Raw genomic sequence first — 17,436 nt, 5'->3', positions numbered from 1 at the left:
TTTAGACAGGTTTTGCTCCTTGGATACAAGCAATTTCAAACACACTGAAAGCTCGGCTCAATTTGTACTGATTTTTCAAGACAAATTTCCACAAAACATTTACAGAGCACCTATACCTATCATTTTGCAAACTGTGTTCCAAGTACCACAAGTAAAATATATGAATTATTAACACATCTTCTCATCTTTAAAAGCTCAGAACTAACACATCTCAACACGGATTTTTTAGACAGCTGTTATCTTAAGCAATCTATTTTTTTTCCACAACCAAAAGTGGGTTCCTGGATTTCAACATTTGAAAAATACTGAGGTAATTCTGAATAACGGTATTCACTTCAAAATTTAAACGTGATGAGGGTGCAGCCTCAACATGGCATGCCTTGACTTGTGGAAGGTTTAGTTTACTGGCAAGTAAAACAGATGTAGGCACAACAGGAGATGCTTGATTGCTGACTATGTTACTGACATGATAAAGATGTTAATACTATACCAAGTCTTGTCCTTTTTTCCTGCACTTCTGAACCATTTTAAATCTGAACATACTTACAAAGGTTAAAATTTTACAAGATGTAAAATTCTATCACAAATTATTAACTAGAAAAAAAAGAAACTGGTAAAAGCAGAAGTACCCGTTTAAAAGTATACCACAGAAAGTGAAACATGGACCTTAAAGCTGAAAAAGGTAAAGATTAAGTAAATCTTACAAACTAATCGCCATTGATGAGACCATTTTAAAAGCAACTCTTCTCTGAACACTACAGTTTTACTCTCAAAATCTACAGATATAAAAAACAGCTTTACACAAAGAGCTAGCACAGGTCAAAGCAAAACTAACAGGACTTGGACAAGGCTCTAATATTCACCTGAAGTAACACGTAAGCTGCACGTACCCTTTACAAATAGAGGTTATAGTGTCGCAAGTGAGTTCGCAGCCAGGTTCTCCAAGCAGGCATGCTAGCAGTTGCACTGGCAGAGGAACAGTGCTGAGCAGCTGCAAAAAAGGTGACTGCCTAAGTCACTGCTGCCAGCAGAACAGATCTCTGGATTCATGGCCTTAAATGCCCTGTAAATATAAAGCTAACTAGAAAGTTTTCATTATCAGCAAAACATGGCTAGGTAGATTACCAGGGAACCTGATGAGGTGGGAAACCTTCCATAACCTCCACCACCGCTCCTTCTCCATGTACCTTTTTCCTGTTTTAATGATAGATTCCGCTAGAAATGCCTTTTTACCACAAAGTTAAGAAAGCTACAGCAGCATCCAGGATCTGCAGCATTCAGCATACTGGAAAAATGGGTATTCTCGGCTACTTTAATTCTCAAGACTTGAGAGAAAATCTAAAAAACACAGAAATTTCAAGTGCCAATGTTCTGGCCTGCAAGCTCCAAAACAAGCATGTAACATCTGATAGAGGAATAAATACTGATTTTCTTCTCTGCATCTGCATCCTACAGTAAAGGTAATGTGGTTGGTTCAGTATTCCTAAGGGAAACTTTTTTCATCTGAACAGTTGGAAATGGGTGTTTTGTTGGAAGAAGCACAACGTTTTGAAGTAGAGTTCCTCCCCGTAAGAGCTTTTTCATGAATTCTGAAGAATTTTTTCCAGGTTTCCTTGGCTATTTATTTCATACTCAGGTTCACCCAAAGGAATTTATAAAACCTAAAGCGATCAGATTTAATACCTAATAATATATATTATCAATACTACAAGGCATGAAAGAACCCATCAAAGGTTTTGATTTTTTTAATTAATTACAGCATGTCTCAGAAGACGTATGGCTGAAGAATGAACTGGGGGAAAACAACACTAGAAAAATTCATACATTCCTAAAAGTCTCAAATACAATTAAACTCTTTTACAGCTGCAAAATTCAAACTCTGCTGCCTTGCACACACATGAACATTATACAAAATGGGTTTCACACCATTAGGAAAAATCACGGGCAAAATACAATGCTGGTCTGATGCGTTACTTACAATCACCTTGAACACTAACAAAGGGTTCTGTTTCTTTTTATAAAGGAGTTGCTGTGAATGAGGACATCAGCAACTACTGATGTTCCTAATACACAGGAAAAAACCTTAAACTTTGTAAGATATCAGTTTCTTAAGAGACACAACAAAAATTACCAAGGCCAACCACTTCTTCTGCACAACTGTATCAAAAGAAAATGTACTTGAAATAAGTACAACTTAGATAAGCAGCTGCTGTGGGTTTACAAGAGGGACCCAGTTTGAATAAAGCAAAATGAGCTACAGTATTCTCCTACACGCAGATTTTTAATTCTTGCATTGAAGCTAAGGAAACAGTCAAGCTCCTCTTACACACTTTTAAAAACGAATTTATAAAAGAAGCATGTCTTAAAAAGACACATCTACAAGTACATCTTAAAAAGAATTCAACAGCCAACAAAGTGCTCTAGGAATTTTCATACTATTGTTCAGGAAGATCTAAGAATACCAAAATACTTTTAAAACAATGATAGAAAGTAAAGACTTAAGCCGCATTAGAAAACCCTTCCCTAAAGCTTCCAGTTATTGCAATACTTCTTGAGGCAGAGTTTCACGACAAAAATACTTTTTTTGTGCAGCAGAGACATACAAAAAGATTCTTCAGGATGCCAAACACTTTCAGAACTCTCCAGTGATGACTCATCCTGTTATGTATACAAAGCTTTCATTAAAAAAGAGTCAGTTGGCATCATTACAGATCCTCAGCTAGCAATCTTCAACTTACTGTTATTTCTTGTACAAAGTATTCTAAACACTCTGCAATAAAGTGCTCTGGTATGCTAATTTTGGGGAGGAAAACGTGCAACTTAACTTGAATGGCCTCTCTCACACAAGAGTTTCTACTCTAGTTCACAAAGTGCTCCAAGATGGCCTCAAATGCAGTTTTTATCCAGAAAGAAATTCTTTGTTGCTCCATGTTAGCTCCTTGCCAGTTGCACTGATCAACTAGCTTGCCAAAACAAGAAAAATAAGTCTTTCAAAATGAGTCTTGATGAGTGTAACAAAAAGAATCACTTCTTAAAAAATAAAGTGGGGGGGGGAGAGGAGAAGGGATTAATTGCTCCTAAAAACTTTGAAAGCATTCCTTTCGGCTGTCTCCTTAGAAACAATATTTTAATTCTCACACATTAATTTATTTATTTAGATAATCTGTTGTATGGCAACAAAACTACAATAAACTAAAAACTGCCACACAGGTGCAAATAACTGTCATAAGCTACATTAGTATACTAACAAGTATTTGCCAGTCAGACAGCTTTCTTTATATACAAGTGGTGTTGCTTTGGGGTTTTGTGTGTTTTTTGGTTGTTGGGGTTTTTTTAATTGGTTTTTTGTTTCTTTTACTTATACACATGAACGTTTGCAACATGTACTAGAAACCAAAAACTTCCCTCAGCACTACATACAGCATCCTGCACCTTGCTCCATCAAGTGTTGGACTGGGTCTTTCCAAACCAGGCTTAGAAGTTGGGAAGATCATTTTCTTTAATGCCTGTTCATCTCTTACCTGAAGGGAGAAGGCAGCCACACACAAACACAGGTAAGAGCAGCTGTGGAGCTTTAAATCAAGCATTTGCCTTCTGAAACCCATCTCAAGATGCAGCTAGTCTGAAGTTAGCTACCCTCCCACAGTATCGTCTGGCTAAATGCAAACGAATGAGCTAGATACAAGTAATTTCCTTTATGTTCATTCCTCCAGCCGCTCGCTTCTCTAATAATTCAGTTCCTAGTGTTGATCCTTTTCTAAATATGGCCACATATGCATAAGAAGCAAGCCTCCGTGCCAGCTACGCAATTTCTCTTTCCCACAGGGGACACACTTTCCAGCATCTCAGATGTTTTCAGAACAGACGCCTCCCCCACCACTGCCACATATACATTTTATTTTATTTCTTATGAACGCCTCTTACCCACAGTAGTTACAAGTGCCAAATCATCTGATTTCACAGAGTGTCAAAAGAAAAGCCAGATCTAAGAACTTGCATAGCATTTTCTACCCCTCTTCTTCTGCAACATGTTGACTTAGAAATAATACTCTTCATTTGCCCCAAGTTCCAACAACCACAAGAAGTCAGCTGTCCTTCTCCAGCTGGTTACGTTGATCAACTACACCATGTTCCCAATAAGTTTATGCTTTCCACAGGTACTGTCAAGAGTATACCAAATCAAAGACAAATTAAATTTGTGGATTCATGCTGAGTTTTTGAGCTCGAAGCATACCAATTTCCACGTTTCACAAAAAGTAAACCTAAACAGCAACCCAGTATTTCCACTTCCAGGCAAGAGAAAGCGGCTTGTCTTAGAAAGCACAACTAAATCTTTTTAACTTTTTTTTTTAGTTGTAAGATTCTCTCATTATTTATGTACTAGCACAGGTGCTTGTGGCAAATCAGCAATGTAATTTATGCTGGTTCTCTAACTGTAAAACCAACCTATTAATTATATTTTAAAAATCAAATAAAAAAAGACAACAGCCTTTGGTAGTTAAGTAACAGAGGTACAGGAAAACAAGGACACCCCCAGTCAACAACAGTAGCTTCATATTTCATATTTAGCTTTAGAAGACTGTTTTAAGTGAAAGCAAACACCATTTTCATCTCCTTGCTGATGTCAGAGGAGGAGAGATGAACAACGGAAAGCCAGCTGAATGCTAGGCATCTTCAGTGGAGCTCTGAATACAGCCAGGGCTTGGGGTGGGAACAATCAGCCTCACAAACAAGAGACACATCTCAAAACACAGTGCAAACATAATGAAGGGTCCAGCACAAAGCACGGGCTTGGCTCCCTCTAACAAACAAAAGAGGATACTTTAATCATATTTTAACGAGAGCTTGCATGTCCATTAGATACTGAAATGCTGCTGCAGCTACCATACAGACACCTTGGCGTTTGGTGGCTAACGCCCAAACTGGCCACTGCAGAACCCTTGAGGAAGGACAAATAAATAAAGCTGCAGCAGCTTTGCTTGGTGACAGTAATAATACACTGGGGTTTTTACAGATCTGTAGATCCATCAGCATGATCAAGTGTGAAACCTTAACTCACAGACAACCAGTTATATCGGGGAAATATAATATGCAGAATCATTTAGTCTATTTACAGTATAATAAAACAGGTTCAGCATCCACATGCAAATACTACTGAGCTAACAGAACGAACCCAAAGCTAAGCTACGCACTACAGACATTTAACATCAGAAAACAGGATCACATGATTCTTTAAGGCTGCAAAAAGTGAAAAATGTACTGCCCTAAAAATGCCAAGAACACTTGCTAATATCCCAGACATCCCGCTTTGGAGTCCACTTGTCTCTTAATGCCTTCAAAAAGCAGTCCCATCACACACACACACAAATTTTTTCAGTTTAAATAAAATTTCACTGACTTAACCTGGTAGTTCCCAACTAGGTCTTCAGTATTTGCGTACCTCTTTGTAAAGTATGCAGTCTGGTTTTCCCACACATGCATTTCAGTGCATCTTGATAATTATAATCACAATTCACACTGAAAATGCGATCACAGAATTAGCATTTACTATCTTTTCCAACACATGCTACATAGTAGGTAGAAGGCTCAAGAAAATCGCAAGTAAAAGGCAGCTGTTCTTCTCACAAGTGCAGTTAAACTGTGGTACTCCATGCTCAGCATGATGGAAGCTTGTGTGATTGAGGAAAGGCTGGACACATTCAAAGGACATGTGTAACGCTCAACAGATCTAACACAGAAATACTATCCCGGACTCCAGAAAACCCACAATTCCTTCCCAACCTTCCATAGTCAGTGGTTTGGGGAAGTATCATTACAAAATCACTCTTTTCTTATTTTCGTTCCTAGGCATCTGCTGTTAACCACTGCAGGAAACATGACAATGGAACATCCAGCTCCCTGATCTGACCCAGTAAAGCTGCCATTGTGAAACAGATAATTTCTCCATATTATCTTACAAACAGACTCTGAAACAAGAGCTAGGGAAACAGAGCTCATCATATCACCCAAATTACTGTCACACCTAAAGACTGACCTTTAACACCATTAACCTTCATTTCCAGCCTTGCATTCACCATCCGGAACTGAGAACAGCGAACATGCAACAATGTAGCCTTTAGTTGTTCCTCTGAAAGACTTGTTCCTGATTTCTGATGCCCAGAGACTCTAATGCAGTCCTATAGAGATCGAGTTCTGCACCAAGGAGGGGGGAAGGGATCAAAGAAAATGTCTGAGCATCCTACATACCTTCCCATTCAGTAGATGGCTTATTAGGATCTCTGTCCATATTGTACTGAAAAGCTTTATCACTCAGTCATGTGGTCGTTAGCTACCACAGTCAAAAAATAACCTCAAGAACAGCAAGTTTCATGTCATACAGTCATGCTTTTTAACAAGACACTTTCACAGTCAAAAAAAACACACCTACTTTTCTTGTATTTAAGCAAAACAGCTCTTCTGGCAGCTCAATGGGTTCTCCTAAGTCATCAAATCCTTTGCACAGCCTCAGAAATAACATAAGCATCATGTGTCATGTCAGTGAAGAAAGGTAGGTGACATTTTGCTGCTACCTTCCAATTCAAAATAATATTCAATCCTAGCACACCAGCATTCTAACCTTACTTTTTTATAGGGAATTTATAAATTTCCTCTTCTTGTACTCAGTTAAAAAGACTAGAGAGAGATTTGGGGGAAATTTTTTTTTTGCCCCCTACCCTGCTCAAGTAAGGTAATTAACAAACAAGCTCCTGGACACAAAAGCCCTTATTTGAATACTACGAAGATTCCCCAGTCTTCAAAGTTAAAGGTGTGAACCTGTCTGAGAAGACAGGCAGACACTGCTTGTTAAGGAGGACTGAAGGAAAGCTCATAAGATAGTTCTTCTGGGGAAAACAGGAGGAGGTAAATTATTATCTGTGGAAGGCAAAGATGTGAGCTTTAGGGCAGGGGTGCAGGCAAGATATTAGAGTACAAGTCTATTTTGTAATTTGTCAATTTGTCAGGGTCATGACTTTAACCATCCCACACAAGATGGTTAAACACCCAGGCTTGTCTTCTTGACAAAATTTGGCGTGCTTCTTTGAATGCTAGGGCCAGAGAGTTAAAGATTGAGTTTTATGAGGAAGAGTTGGTGTTCACTGACTGTGAGTTTATCCTCATACCTAAAAGTCACTTAATTTCATCCATCCACTTCCCATGATGATGTGGTGAACGTTCATGAAGAAATGTGATAAACAGTGTCTCTGTCTTTTAAAAATACAAAACCAAGATTCCCACAATCTGGGAGATTTTACCTTGGAATACATATTCTGAGGTGGCCATAGGGCTCTGTCTGCAAATGACACTTTTGCTGCTCAGGTACAATCTGGGTATAGAATGATCTGCAGAAAGTTTGCTAGTGGTGAGTTTAGCTGGCTTAGGAGGCTGTTGGAAGGACTGGAGAAGAGGTTCCAGAGGAGATTATTTCAAGATACATCTTCTTTCAGTACAGCTTGCAACTATTGAAAAGATTCTGCAAATTAATTTTGGACTCCAGATGTAGAAGATGCTTTCTGTGCTGACATTAAATGCTTATGGGGCAGCTGGAAAAGTGCTTTGCGAAAGAACAGCACATAATTCCTTTTGTGTGCCCAGAAGTTCATCTATTTTACCCAGTGACAAGAGTTTTATATAAGATGCAGTCACTTTCACCCTATCCTTGCTTCTCTTGTAGCCTTAAGAGACATAACATCAGCACCACTGCTTATCTGCCCCTTACTATACCACTACAGCACATCTTTTAAACTCCTCACAAATAATTTCACTGAGAGGATGCTACAGAACAGTCAGGAAAAAAAACCCAAACCTACCCCTCCAACCACGACCACTGTCAGCTTTTCTATTACAAAGGAGACCTTCCAGACAGCCTTCCCCAGATAAAGGTCTCTTACTCTTCACCTACAAATACATGTTACACACCAGAACATACCAAGTAGCTCTTCTTCATCTGCTTCCTGGCCTCAAAATTTCTGGCACAGGAGACAGTGAAAAAGTACACAGACAGGATGTGCAGTAACGTGCAAAATTATCCAACCCTGCAGTGCTCTGATAGAATTTAACACACGAGTACGTATGATGCTGCTGTGTGTTTGATGAAACTGTATCAGACTATAAGGCTGGGTTTCAGAGGCATGAAACACACATCTAGCTCCTTTTTTTTCTCTGCACACAACAGAACTGTGATTCTTGTCTGTATCTGGAAGCAGTGGGAGTCAAATACAACTAACTGGCCAGTAAAAGAATAATACAGAAATCAAGAACAAGTTTATGCCTTTTACAATTGCTATGATTTTAGCTTAGCATTGTTTCACATAATCTAAGTTGACAGAAAACTAGTCACAATTTGAAGACTGAAAAACTATTTTGCAATGCCTGGTTTGGTTTTTTTCTAAAGCATCCTTTTGCCACACTTTCTGATCATGCAAAGCAGCATTTGGTTAGCACTATTCAAAACAGGAGACACAGAACAGACTAGACTATCAAATTCTTATACTTCTCATGGCTTTTATTTCAATGGAAAACTTTCTATTGACTTCAGTTGTCTTCGAAACAGAACTGTGTACCTTAGAGAATACCCTATCGTCCTGATTAATAATTAAATGAATCCATACAGTACTTATTCATTGACAGTTCTTTATTTGGACGTTTGGAGGCATCAATAATGAAAACTTCTCTGTAGGGCTGGTGAAGCTGTCAGCAGCAGACACTGGCAATTAGGCAGCCACAGGGGAAGGTATAAATATATAAGATTGTTTACATATTAACTGTATGCAGGTTTGTCAATGACCAGGAGAACTACCTCCCCCCTAACCTTCATTTTTCCCAGCTATTACCACAGAAAGCATAGCAAACAATCTTCATCCACAGGGGCAAATGCAGCAGATGTCACAACTGGTAACAGCAATTCCTGACTATACGCCACAGTTCAAAAACTCTGATTTTCCGGTAACATACTAAACACAAGTCAACCAATTTCAAAACATCCCCAAGGGAAGCAATAGAACTGCCAAAAATAGCAGCTATTCACCAATTCAGCTCTAGGATTCCAAAACTTTCTATGGAAAAGTGACATAGCTATCTTAGTATCTGAGCCATGGCCATCAAGACAGATGCAGTAACTATGTGCACTTCTGAAAAACAGAATAAAGAATATAATGAAGACTACTCATAGCTAAACATTCTACATCACCCTAGGTGAACTTTACTAAAGACAAATATACTGCGGGTGGAAAAAAATACATATTGAATTATTGTACATTTTGTAGACTAATACATAAGCTAAACGAAATACACAGGCCAGACTCCTCCCTCAAAGCCAGTTTCAGGAATTTGTTCATTCAAAGCTGTAGTCCTGATCCACACAAAACACCTCAGAAATCTTCCAGACTTTCTCACTAACACACACTAACATACTCCACTTCCAAGAAACAGACTGCAAACTGTAATAGTTGCCACTCCTGGAGCTACATAACTCTGTCTTTACATCATTCTTTAAACTTTTCCTTTTTCTTAAATTAAAAACTTTGTCTTCCTTTAAGAGGGTGAAAACAGAAAATTACAAAGGGCAAATGGAAGGGAAAAAATGGCTAAATACACATAGCATCATAGAATGGTTTGGGTCAGAAGGGACCTTAAGGTTCATCTAGTCCCAACCCTGTGCCATGGGCAGGAACTCCATCCACCAGATCAGGCTGATCAAAGGCCCATCCAAACTGGCATGAAAAGTGTGACTACTCACAGGCAAGCTACGGCACCAAGATGGATTAAGGTGAAGGAAAGACTCGAGTCTATGTTTCTCATTCTCTCTCATTTGTCTCAAAGATTACATTCCTGTAACTCTGGATTCCTCTCTTCTGATGCAAACTCTCTGCTGACTGCAAACCCGTGATTCTTCCAAAAGCCCTCTACCTTGTTTTTGTACCCATTCCCATGTGCAATTAGTCTTCTATTAAAATATTGTAAAGCCAAAGTGATTTTTTTCAAAAGAGGTTAGAAGAGAACTCACTGTTCAATCCAGACCTCCATTTTATGACAGTTCTGAACATGTAACGAATGACTTCTACCATGACTGTGACTAAACCTTCTGTACACAAGGCAAGGTTGACATGGCAGCGACAACACCTAGCACATTTTCTATTATTTGGCCCAGATCAAGTAACCTTTGAAAAGGTTAGAAAACATTTTAGACTCATTCCCTCGTCACTCTCCTTGACCACTGTCAGTACCTTCTTGATTGTCACGCTCATTCCCAATGGGGCCTCAAAACTGTACTGCCAAAAACTGCTCAAGACTAAATGATTAAAACAAAGCTCCAACCTTAGACCTCCTTCTCATTCTTCCAGATATGCCATCTTTGTCCCATCTACCACATCCCTTCCCCTTCCCCTCACTCTCTTTGTTCTGCCAATTACATTATATCCTTTTACCCTGTTCCTCATGTGTGGAAAAAGCCTTAGAATTCCATCAAACTGAGTATCCTCACAAGAAATGTGATCCAAAGAAGGTAGATTTCTATAGTAGAAAACTATAAAGCACGGGTAAGAATTCTTGCTTGAGGTTTTCTGAATTCTGGAAAAAATACACCCCTCTTTTCTCCTGATCTAATGCCATTTCAAATAGATTCCCCATGGAACAATTATTCCGTAACTGCCCACTTCACTAACATTCAGTTACTTCTGTCACATTTTTCCCTACAGCACCCAATGGTAGACACTAACAAGGGGCAAGAGCATAATTTAGATCATAAGCTGGTTGGGGCAAAAGCCTAAGCGGTAATTACCTGCTCTCACGTGCACATCTTCCAAAACAAGAGTCTTACAAAAGCAATCTACATACTCTTTTTACAGCAGTGGGGCATTTGGGGCATGAAAATTCAAAATAAGGATAACAAAGAGAAAAAAAATAAAAAGGGGAAAAAAAAAAAGAAGGGGGGAAGAAAAGGAGATCTGGAATAACAACACGGAAGTACTTATGGTTAGGATGAACACATTGAGTTCCATCTAAAACAAAGAATTCATCTCTGAAGTAGAATTATATCCAGGAACAAGCAAACATACAAGCAAACTCTTCTATGCCTTCATGTTCTATGAGTGTCTAATTAAGTAACGTTACTCAAATATTTCCCTTTCAAGGCTTGGTAAACCAGGATGAAAACACAGGTCAAAGCAGCCAATGTGAAATCTTTTATTTTTTAGCTATACTACAAAGGCCCTGTCAGCACAAAGCACTTTGTGCAACACTGCAACAGCAAATATGGGCAGGAGGGAGACTTCACCAGAGAGAGACAGAAATGCAATGCACTATGACTAACTTTCAACAGATCTTATGGAGGAGTCAAATATCCTCCATGTGTGCAATATCATCTGTACTTATGCCTGGCGTTGGACCTCAACTTTAAAATAAGTAAGCCCTAACAAGGCCACATATAATGATGATCCATTTTTTACATCAAAGATAATTCAAAAGGAAAAAAGCTTAACTGTGATGTTTTGCCACTCATTGTGATACGCACCTATATCTAGGATGTCAGGGAAAAAAATCTGTGAAGATCACTCAAAGGCACATCTGCTTGCTGGATACATTCCGCATCAGATTACCAAACACAAGGATTTGAACACTCCTCAACAGAAGCCGCTCACCTATTCCCAACACTACGTGACTGCTTCTCTACCACACTGCTTTCCCTACTGAGTTTCTCTGACATTTCCTGGTTCACCTAAGCTGCCCCAGAGAGCACCACTGCGGCACTGCAAATGCCAGGAATCGCAAAAAGACATCTGATATCTGTGATATCACATGCTGGGATACTGCCAGAGAACCACAACATGCCAAAAGGATTTCACAGAGGAAAGGCAGAATTATAAAAGGCTAGCTAAAGGCCCACTGTCAAACTGGGTTTTAATAATTCTCCCTGAAAACACTCTACCTCCTAGAGTTTCCAAGAGCCTTAGTAATTACAAAAACTGGAAAAGCCCAAATAAAACAAAAAAGTACCTTTTAGCTCATTTAGAGTGTGCTTTTGACAACACTCCACAGCCAGTTTCCCTTCTTCTCAGGCTTCATACTTTATACTACATGGCATACATAGCATACACTATTCCACACCAAGAGTTTACTATCCACACTTTAAGAACAAGAAAACAGAGCTGCAAAGCTGTAAGACTTGAGCGCAGTAACAATAAAAGAATACTTCTACCATTATTTTTAAACAGTTGGCTAAATTTCAGGCTGGAAATACCCTGTAAAGCACATGCTGAATGGTCCTTTTAGCCAGAGACAAAAGCAGAAAGCAAAGCAATACATGGCTGCTTTTTATTACTGCTCAGGCGTTTACCTTTAAGATATCATTTTCAGGCAAGTCCAATGAGCAGTCACAGAAAGAAAGCATACGTGATGCAACTACTTTCTACTGGAATATTATGTAAATGACAATAACGCCACCCCCTGCATTCTCCCCTTCCCCCCCCCCCCCCCCAAAAAAAAAAAAAAAAACAAACTCATAGAACATTTTGCCAAAACTCTGCAGGAATTTCTGTTTCTGAAAGAATAATACAGAAGAGAGAAAAAATAATAACAATGATAAAAAAATATTTAAGCCAAGTGAGTACAGAGTCTGGCAAAATAACGATACTAAAATTCAACAGCAATTGAATTGTTATTCCTACAAAAAAAAAATGGAGAGTATTTTCCCCTAAAAGCATCTAGATATAGCACCGACAGATTATGTACTACTTTGCACAGAACAGATACAACGTAAGAACAACCAAGTCATAAACAGTTTATAAAGACAGCCTGCAAGTGAGGCAATTAAAAAGTACAGCTACTCAATTCCAAGTATATTATCAAAAGAAAGGTCATTTACAATAAAGTAGTAAGGGAAGCATATACCACATACTTGAAAAATAAATGTACGGTAGTCATCAGTGAAATGAATGCCTGGATAGCAGAGACGCAGCTGATCACATTTGCATTGAGAAAAGTATATCTTGTCTCCTGCCTCTGCTTGTCTTACAAGTACTGGTTAAAAATCACCTTAAACAATCTGGGAGCTGCAGTACTTTTTCTGTGGCAAGTGTATTTAGATTGTGCAGGAACGTCAAACACAACATATTAATATCCCCAGGATGTACAAAAAGCACAAAGACCCCTGCTTGCAAGCTCCACCTTAGTGAGTGCGCTTACTTCAATACCCAGTATTTTATATAGTCACTGAGAATCTTTAAATGTCTGCCTGTTTGTTTCAGTTTTGCAACAGAAGTATTAACCCACTATTGCTTTATTTTCTGATAAAAAAAACAACACTTTTTTTTCATGCCGACTCTTGGTTATTTCAGAAACTCCAACTATGCCAAATTACGCCCTTCTAGAAAACAGTGAAGTTAAATAATAAAACAACACTAACTCAAGAACGTTTTTCGATTATGTAATGAATCCAGTTACAGCATTAACTAATGATTCCCCAGCGATTACTGAGTGTTCAGTACTCAGAATTTAGGTCTATGACTGAACCAGCTTTTCAGAAAAAAAATATACACTGTATACAGAGTAACTGGCTCCTACTCTTAAAGAACAGGTTGTTTCGGTTTTGTTGGTTTGGTTTTTTAAATCAACCTGCTACAAAGTAATGCCACTGAAAAAAAGGGATAGCCAGCCTTCCTTTTGTCCAAAGCAAAACTGAAATGAGACTTTTCCTTCGCACTTCGCCCCAAGTTTGCTGAAGCCAGGCAGTTACGTAACACTGACTTACAATCTATTTGCTCACTGCTCATGCAAAAATCATCATATATGATGGTGTGAACATCCATTACATGGTAGAAATACAGTGTATTTTGAAAAGTGCCTCTTTGCTCCTGTCTCTTAATTTACAACTACGAGACAAAAAAGGCAGATGGGAGGATCACCTAAAATTAACACAGGTATGGTTTGGAAGCACGCAAAATTAAAAATGGTGATCTTTTTCAAAACAGTGCATATGGAGTACTTAAGGATACTGAAGAAAAATTTATCCTATCGCGTTTTTCACCGCTCCGGAATTCAGACGGGGAAAAGAAAGTGCTAAAATAAAAAATAAACGGGGGGGGAACCCTGAACCCCAGCGTTGTGCTACAACGAACCGCATAAAGTCGTAATGGTGATCGAACACGCGTGTGTCCGCGCAGGCACCCGCGGGTGCGTCCAGGTGTGCCCACGGAGTGGAGGAAGGTGTAACCTGCGCCTTCTCCCACCCCCACCTTCTTTTATTTTACGTTTTAAACGCTCGAGGATTACCTAGCGAGAGATGTGTAACTCGAACCTGCACATCCACGCCAGCACCGAGGCACGGGATTCACGACCGAGCCCAGCGCCGCGCAATCCCCTCGACCGGGTCCCCCACTAAGTTTCTCGGTCCGGCCCCGGCGGCGGGTCCCCTCGTAGATTTCTATCCCCGGTATCCCCGTCCCCGCCGACTCGCCGTGCGCGGCGCCGGGCCCGCTGTCACAGTTCGCCCTTTAATACAAAGAAGTTAAACGACAACCGTACTCACCGCCGGCGAATTGGTTTTGCGCGACATAGCACAGCCCCGCGGAACCTCTCACAAATCCCCCCTGGAAAATGGAGGGGCTGGCATGGGTGCGATCCGGAGGGAAGAGAAGTTATTTACATGTCACGGCCCGCGGAGACACAGCGTCGAGCGGAGACACCGACTGCTCAGCACTCCCCGAGATCAGCCATATTACCCCCAGCCCCGCCGCTCCGTACGAGCGCTTCGCTTCCCAGGCCACTGCCCTGGGGCCTCGGCGCTGCCGGGCGGGCGCGGCGCGGGCGGCTTTACAGGGCCCCCATGGCGGCGCCGCCGGGAGCGATCCGCCACCGCCCCGATCGCCTCCGAACTTCGGCTCCGGGATCCTCCCCGAACCAGGCTGGGGCCGCCGGCGGAGGAGGAGGGCGGAGGGGGAGGGGAGCGAGGGGAAGGGAGGGGAGGGGAAAGAAAAAAAAAAAAAAAAAAAAAAAAAGGAGCGAGGATAAAAAAAAAAAAAAAAAAAAAAAAAAAAGCCGAGCGAAAGTAGATCCGACGCAGCCGGGCGCCGCCAATGTGCGGACCGGAGTCCTGCGGCAGGAGCCGGGGCCGCTGTGCCGACTGCGCTAGCGAGGCTCAGCGGCGGCGGCCGGAGACGCAGCGCCCCCGCCGGAGGCTCCCACCGCCCGGCACAGCCCAGTCCGGCCCCCGCCCCGCGCCCCCCGCCGCGGGGGAGACTCGCCGGCGCTGGCGCCCAAGGGGAACGGCCCAAGGGCCCCGGGGGCTGCGGTGGGGGAGACCGGGAGCCGGCCTCGCGATGTCCCACCGTAAGCACCCGTCCTGCAAGTGCCTTCCCGAGGGGGGGCGGGCGGCAGGACTGCCGGCTCCCTGCTCCTTCCCCGCCTCCCCTCCCCCAGAGCCGGCACTTTCCCATTTAACAAAGCAGCGCAACTCTGAAGTTACAAAAATGTTTCTTTCCAGAGATGCCGGCCGCCGCCCGGGCGGACTCCTCCTCGGCTGATGGGGCCGCTCGGGGCAAGAGAGCGTTTCAGCCCTGAGGATGAAGGTGTGACCTCGGGGACTGGCTTTTTATTGCCACCCCCTTTACCATTTTTCAGGTTGTTCTACGCTTCTCCAAACCCAGTCTGGAACGGAGCAGCTAAGAAAGCAAGCTTGACAAATGTTCATCTACAAACGGCTCTTTCCTAATCCTTCAAACGGTCCCTGCCAATTTTCTTATTCTTCTACAGGGGAAAAACAAATCAAGAACACATTACACAACGATCATTTCACTAGTATTGATAGATACATGCAAACCAATCACTCCGCCAATTAAAGTAGCAATGCAACTGCCTTTGTTCAACTTCCCTTCACACGAAAACTGCTCTTGTGTACTCTTTTGCTTCTGTCAATCTTCTGTAAGTTTTCCTTAAAATTATTTAAGTAATTTGTTTACGTTACTTAAAACTTCTTCAAATATCACCCATCTGCAAGACAAAGCTTGACACGTTGACAACAATAATCTGATTTATCTGCCAAACACAAAGACAATGCATTATTTTCTCACTCATCTGAATTATTATTTTTTTTTAATCAGACTCTCTTGTGTTACACCAAGCTGCAAATGGACACACTTCACCTCGGGCACCTTCTGATGTGGACAAGTAAGTTCAGTATTGCCTGATCAGTAGTGGCTGGAGAACTCCTCAATAAATGCACATAGGAACTCAAAAAGACCACTTCAGCTCCAAGACTGCACAACCTAGACCCCACACTGATTAACACAATGTGATCCACCCTAGTAGAGGGAGTGGGCCAGTGCTGCTGATCGTGACGTTTTTAGGTGAAACACACTTTTAGGTACCTGGCCTACAGGAGAGTTTTTAATCAAACCAATTCTCTAGAGATCAAGATAAAACTTTAAAAAGAAAGCACTCACATGAAAAAATCTCCACGTGTTTGCTCTGAAACAAGTAACTATTGTATAAGAGCCATCTGTGCCATGTTAGTGCAGGTACAGACAGATAAATATATTTAGCTACAAGGAGCTATCAAGCTACAGCTTATCAGCACATCTCTGGTAACCACAGGTGTTAGCACACTTTGGCTGCTGCAGTGAGGTTAAAGATCATAGAATCATAGAATGGTTACTATTGGAAGGGACCTTAAATATCATCCAGTTTCAACCCCCTGCCATGCGCAGTGACACCTTCCACTAGACCATGTAGCCCAAGGCCCCACCAACCTGGCCTTGAGCACTTCGAGGGATGGGGCAGCCATAGCTTCCCAGGGCACCCTGTGCCAGTGCCCCACCACCCTCACAGGAAACAGCTTCTTCTTAATGTATAATCTAAATCTACCTTTGTTCAGTTTAAAGCCATTCCCCCTTGTTCCATCACTACATGCCCTTGTAAAAAGTCCCTCTCCAGATTTCTTGTTGGCCCCCTTTAGGCACTGGAAGCTGCTTCTTTAAGGTCTCCCTGGAGCCTTCTTCTCCAGGCTGAACAAGCCCAGCTCTCTCAGCCTGTCTCCATAGGAGAGGTGCTCCAGCCCTCGGAGCATCTTTGTGGCCTCCTCTGGAATCCCTGAAGCCAAGTCCACATCCCTCTTGTGTTGGGGGCCTCTGAGCTGAATACAGTACTACCAAGTATGTACCAACTATCTCAGTCTAAACCTTAGCAAAGACAGCAAAATGTCAGTATTTTATTTTGCAGTAAGGGTTGGTTATTTTGGTACAACCAACAAGTGGCAAACAGCAAAACTACTACCAAGACATCATCTGATTTACTTATTGCCTTCAGCACTCATAGCTCTTTGGGTTTAACAAGGACAAACCCCTCATGGACATGCATCTCTGCAGAGTTTAAACATTTTTCTAAAGTTATTCTGAGATTAACTAAAAT

The 17,436-nt window shown here is 41.4% G+C and overlaps 1 protein-coding gene across 20 annotated transcripts in view; it reads right to left on the bottom strand.

Annotated features, from left to right (window-relative positions):
• Positions 1–17,436, bottom strand: part of KMT2C (lysine methyltransferase 2C) — a 194,080-nt gene that overhangs the window by 160,350 nt on the left and 16,294 nt on the right. The window contains exon 1 of one of the 20 annotated variants that reach the window (XM_057416511.1): positions 14,561–14,954. The exons of 18 other annotated variants lie outside the window; for them this stretch is intronic. Coding sequence is in view for 1 of the 2 variants with exons in the window: in XM_057416509.1 (XP_057272492.1) it covers positions 14,330–14,337 (8 nt within the window). In the remaining variant the exon portion in view is untranslated. One more of the 20 variants, XM_057416509.1, reaches the window with a different exon arrangement.

This window comes from Pezoporus wallicus, unplaced genomic scaffold, assembly GCF_028554395.1.
Source record: "Pezoporus wallicus isolate ANWC-B61680 ecotype Strahan unplaced genomic scaffold, APGP_CSIRO_Pwel_v1 contig_3847, whole genome shotgun sequence".
In the NCBI taxonomy this organism is placed as follows: domain Eukaryota; kingdom Metazoa; phylum Chordata; class Aves; order Psittaciformes; family Psittacidae; genus Pezoporus; species Pezoporus wallicus.
The sequence above is the reverse complement of the archived record's forward strand: the minus strand, read 5'-3'. Positions and strand labels throughout refer to the sequence as shown.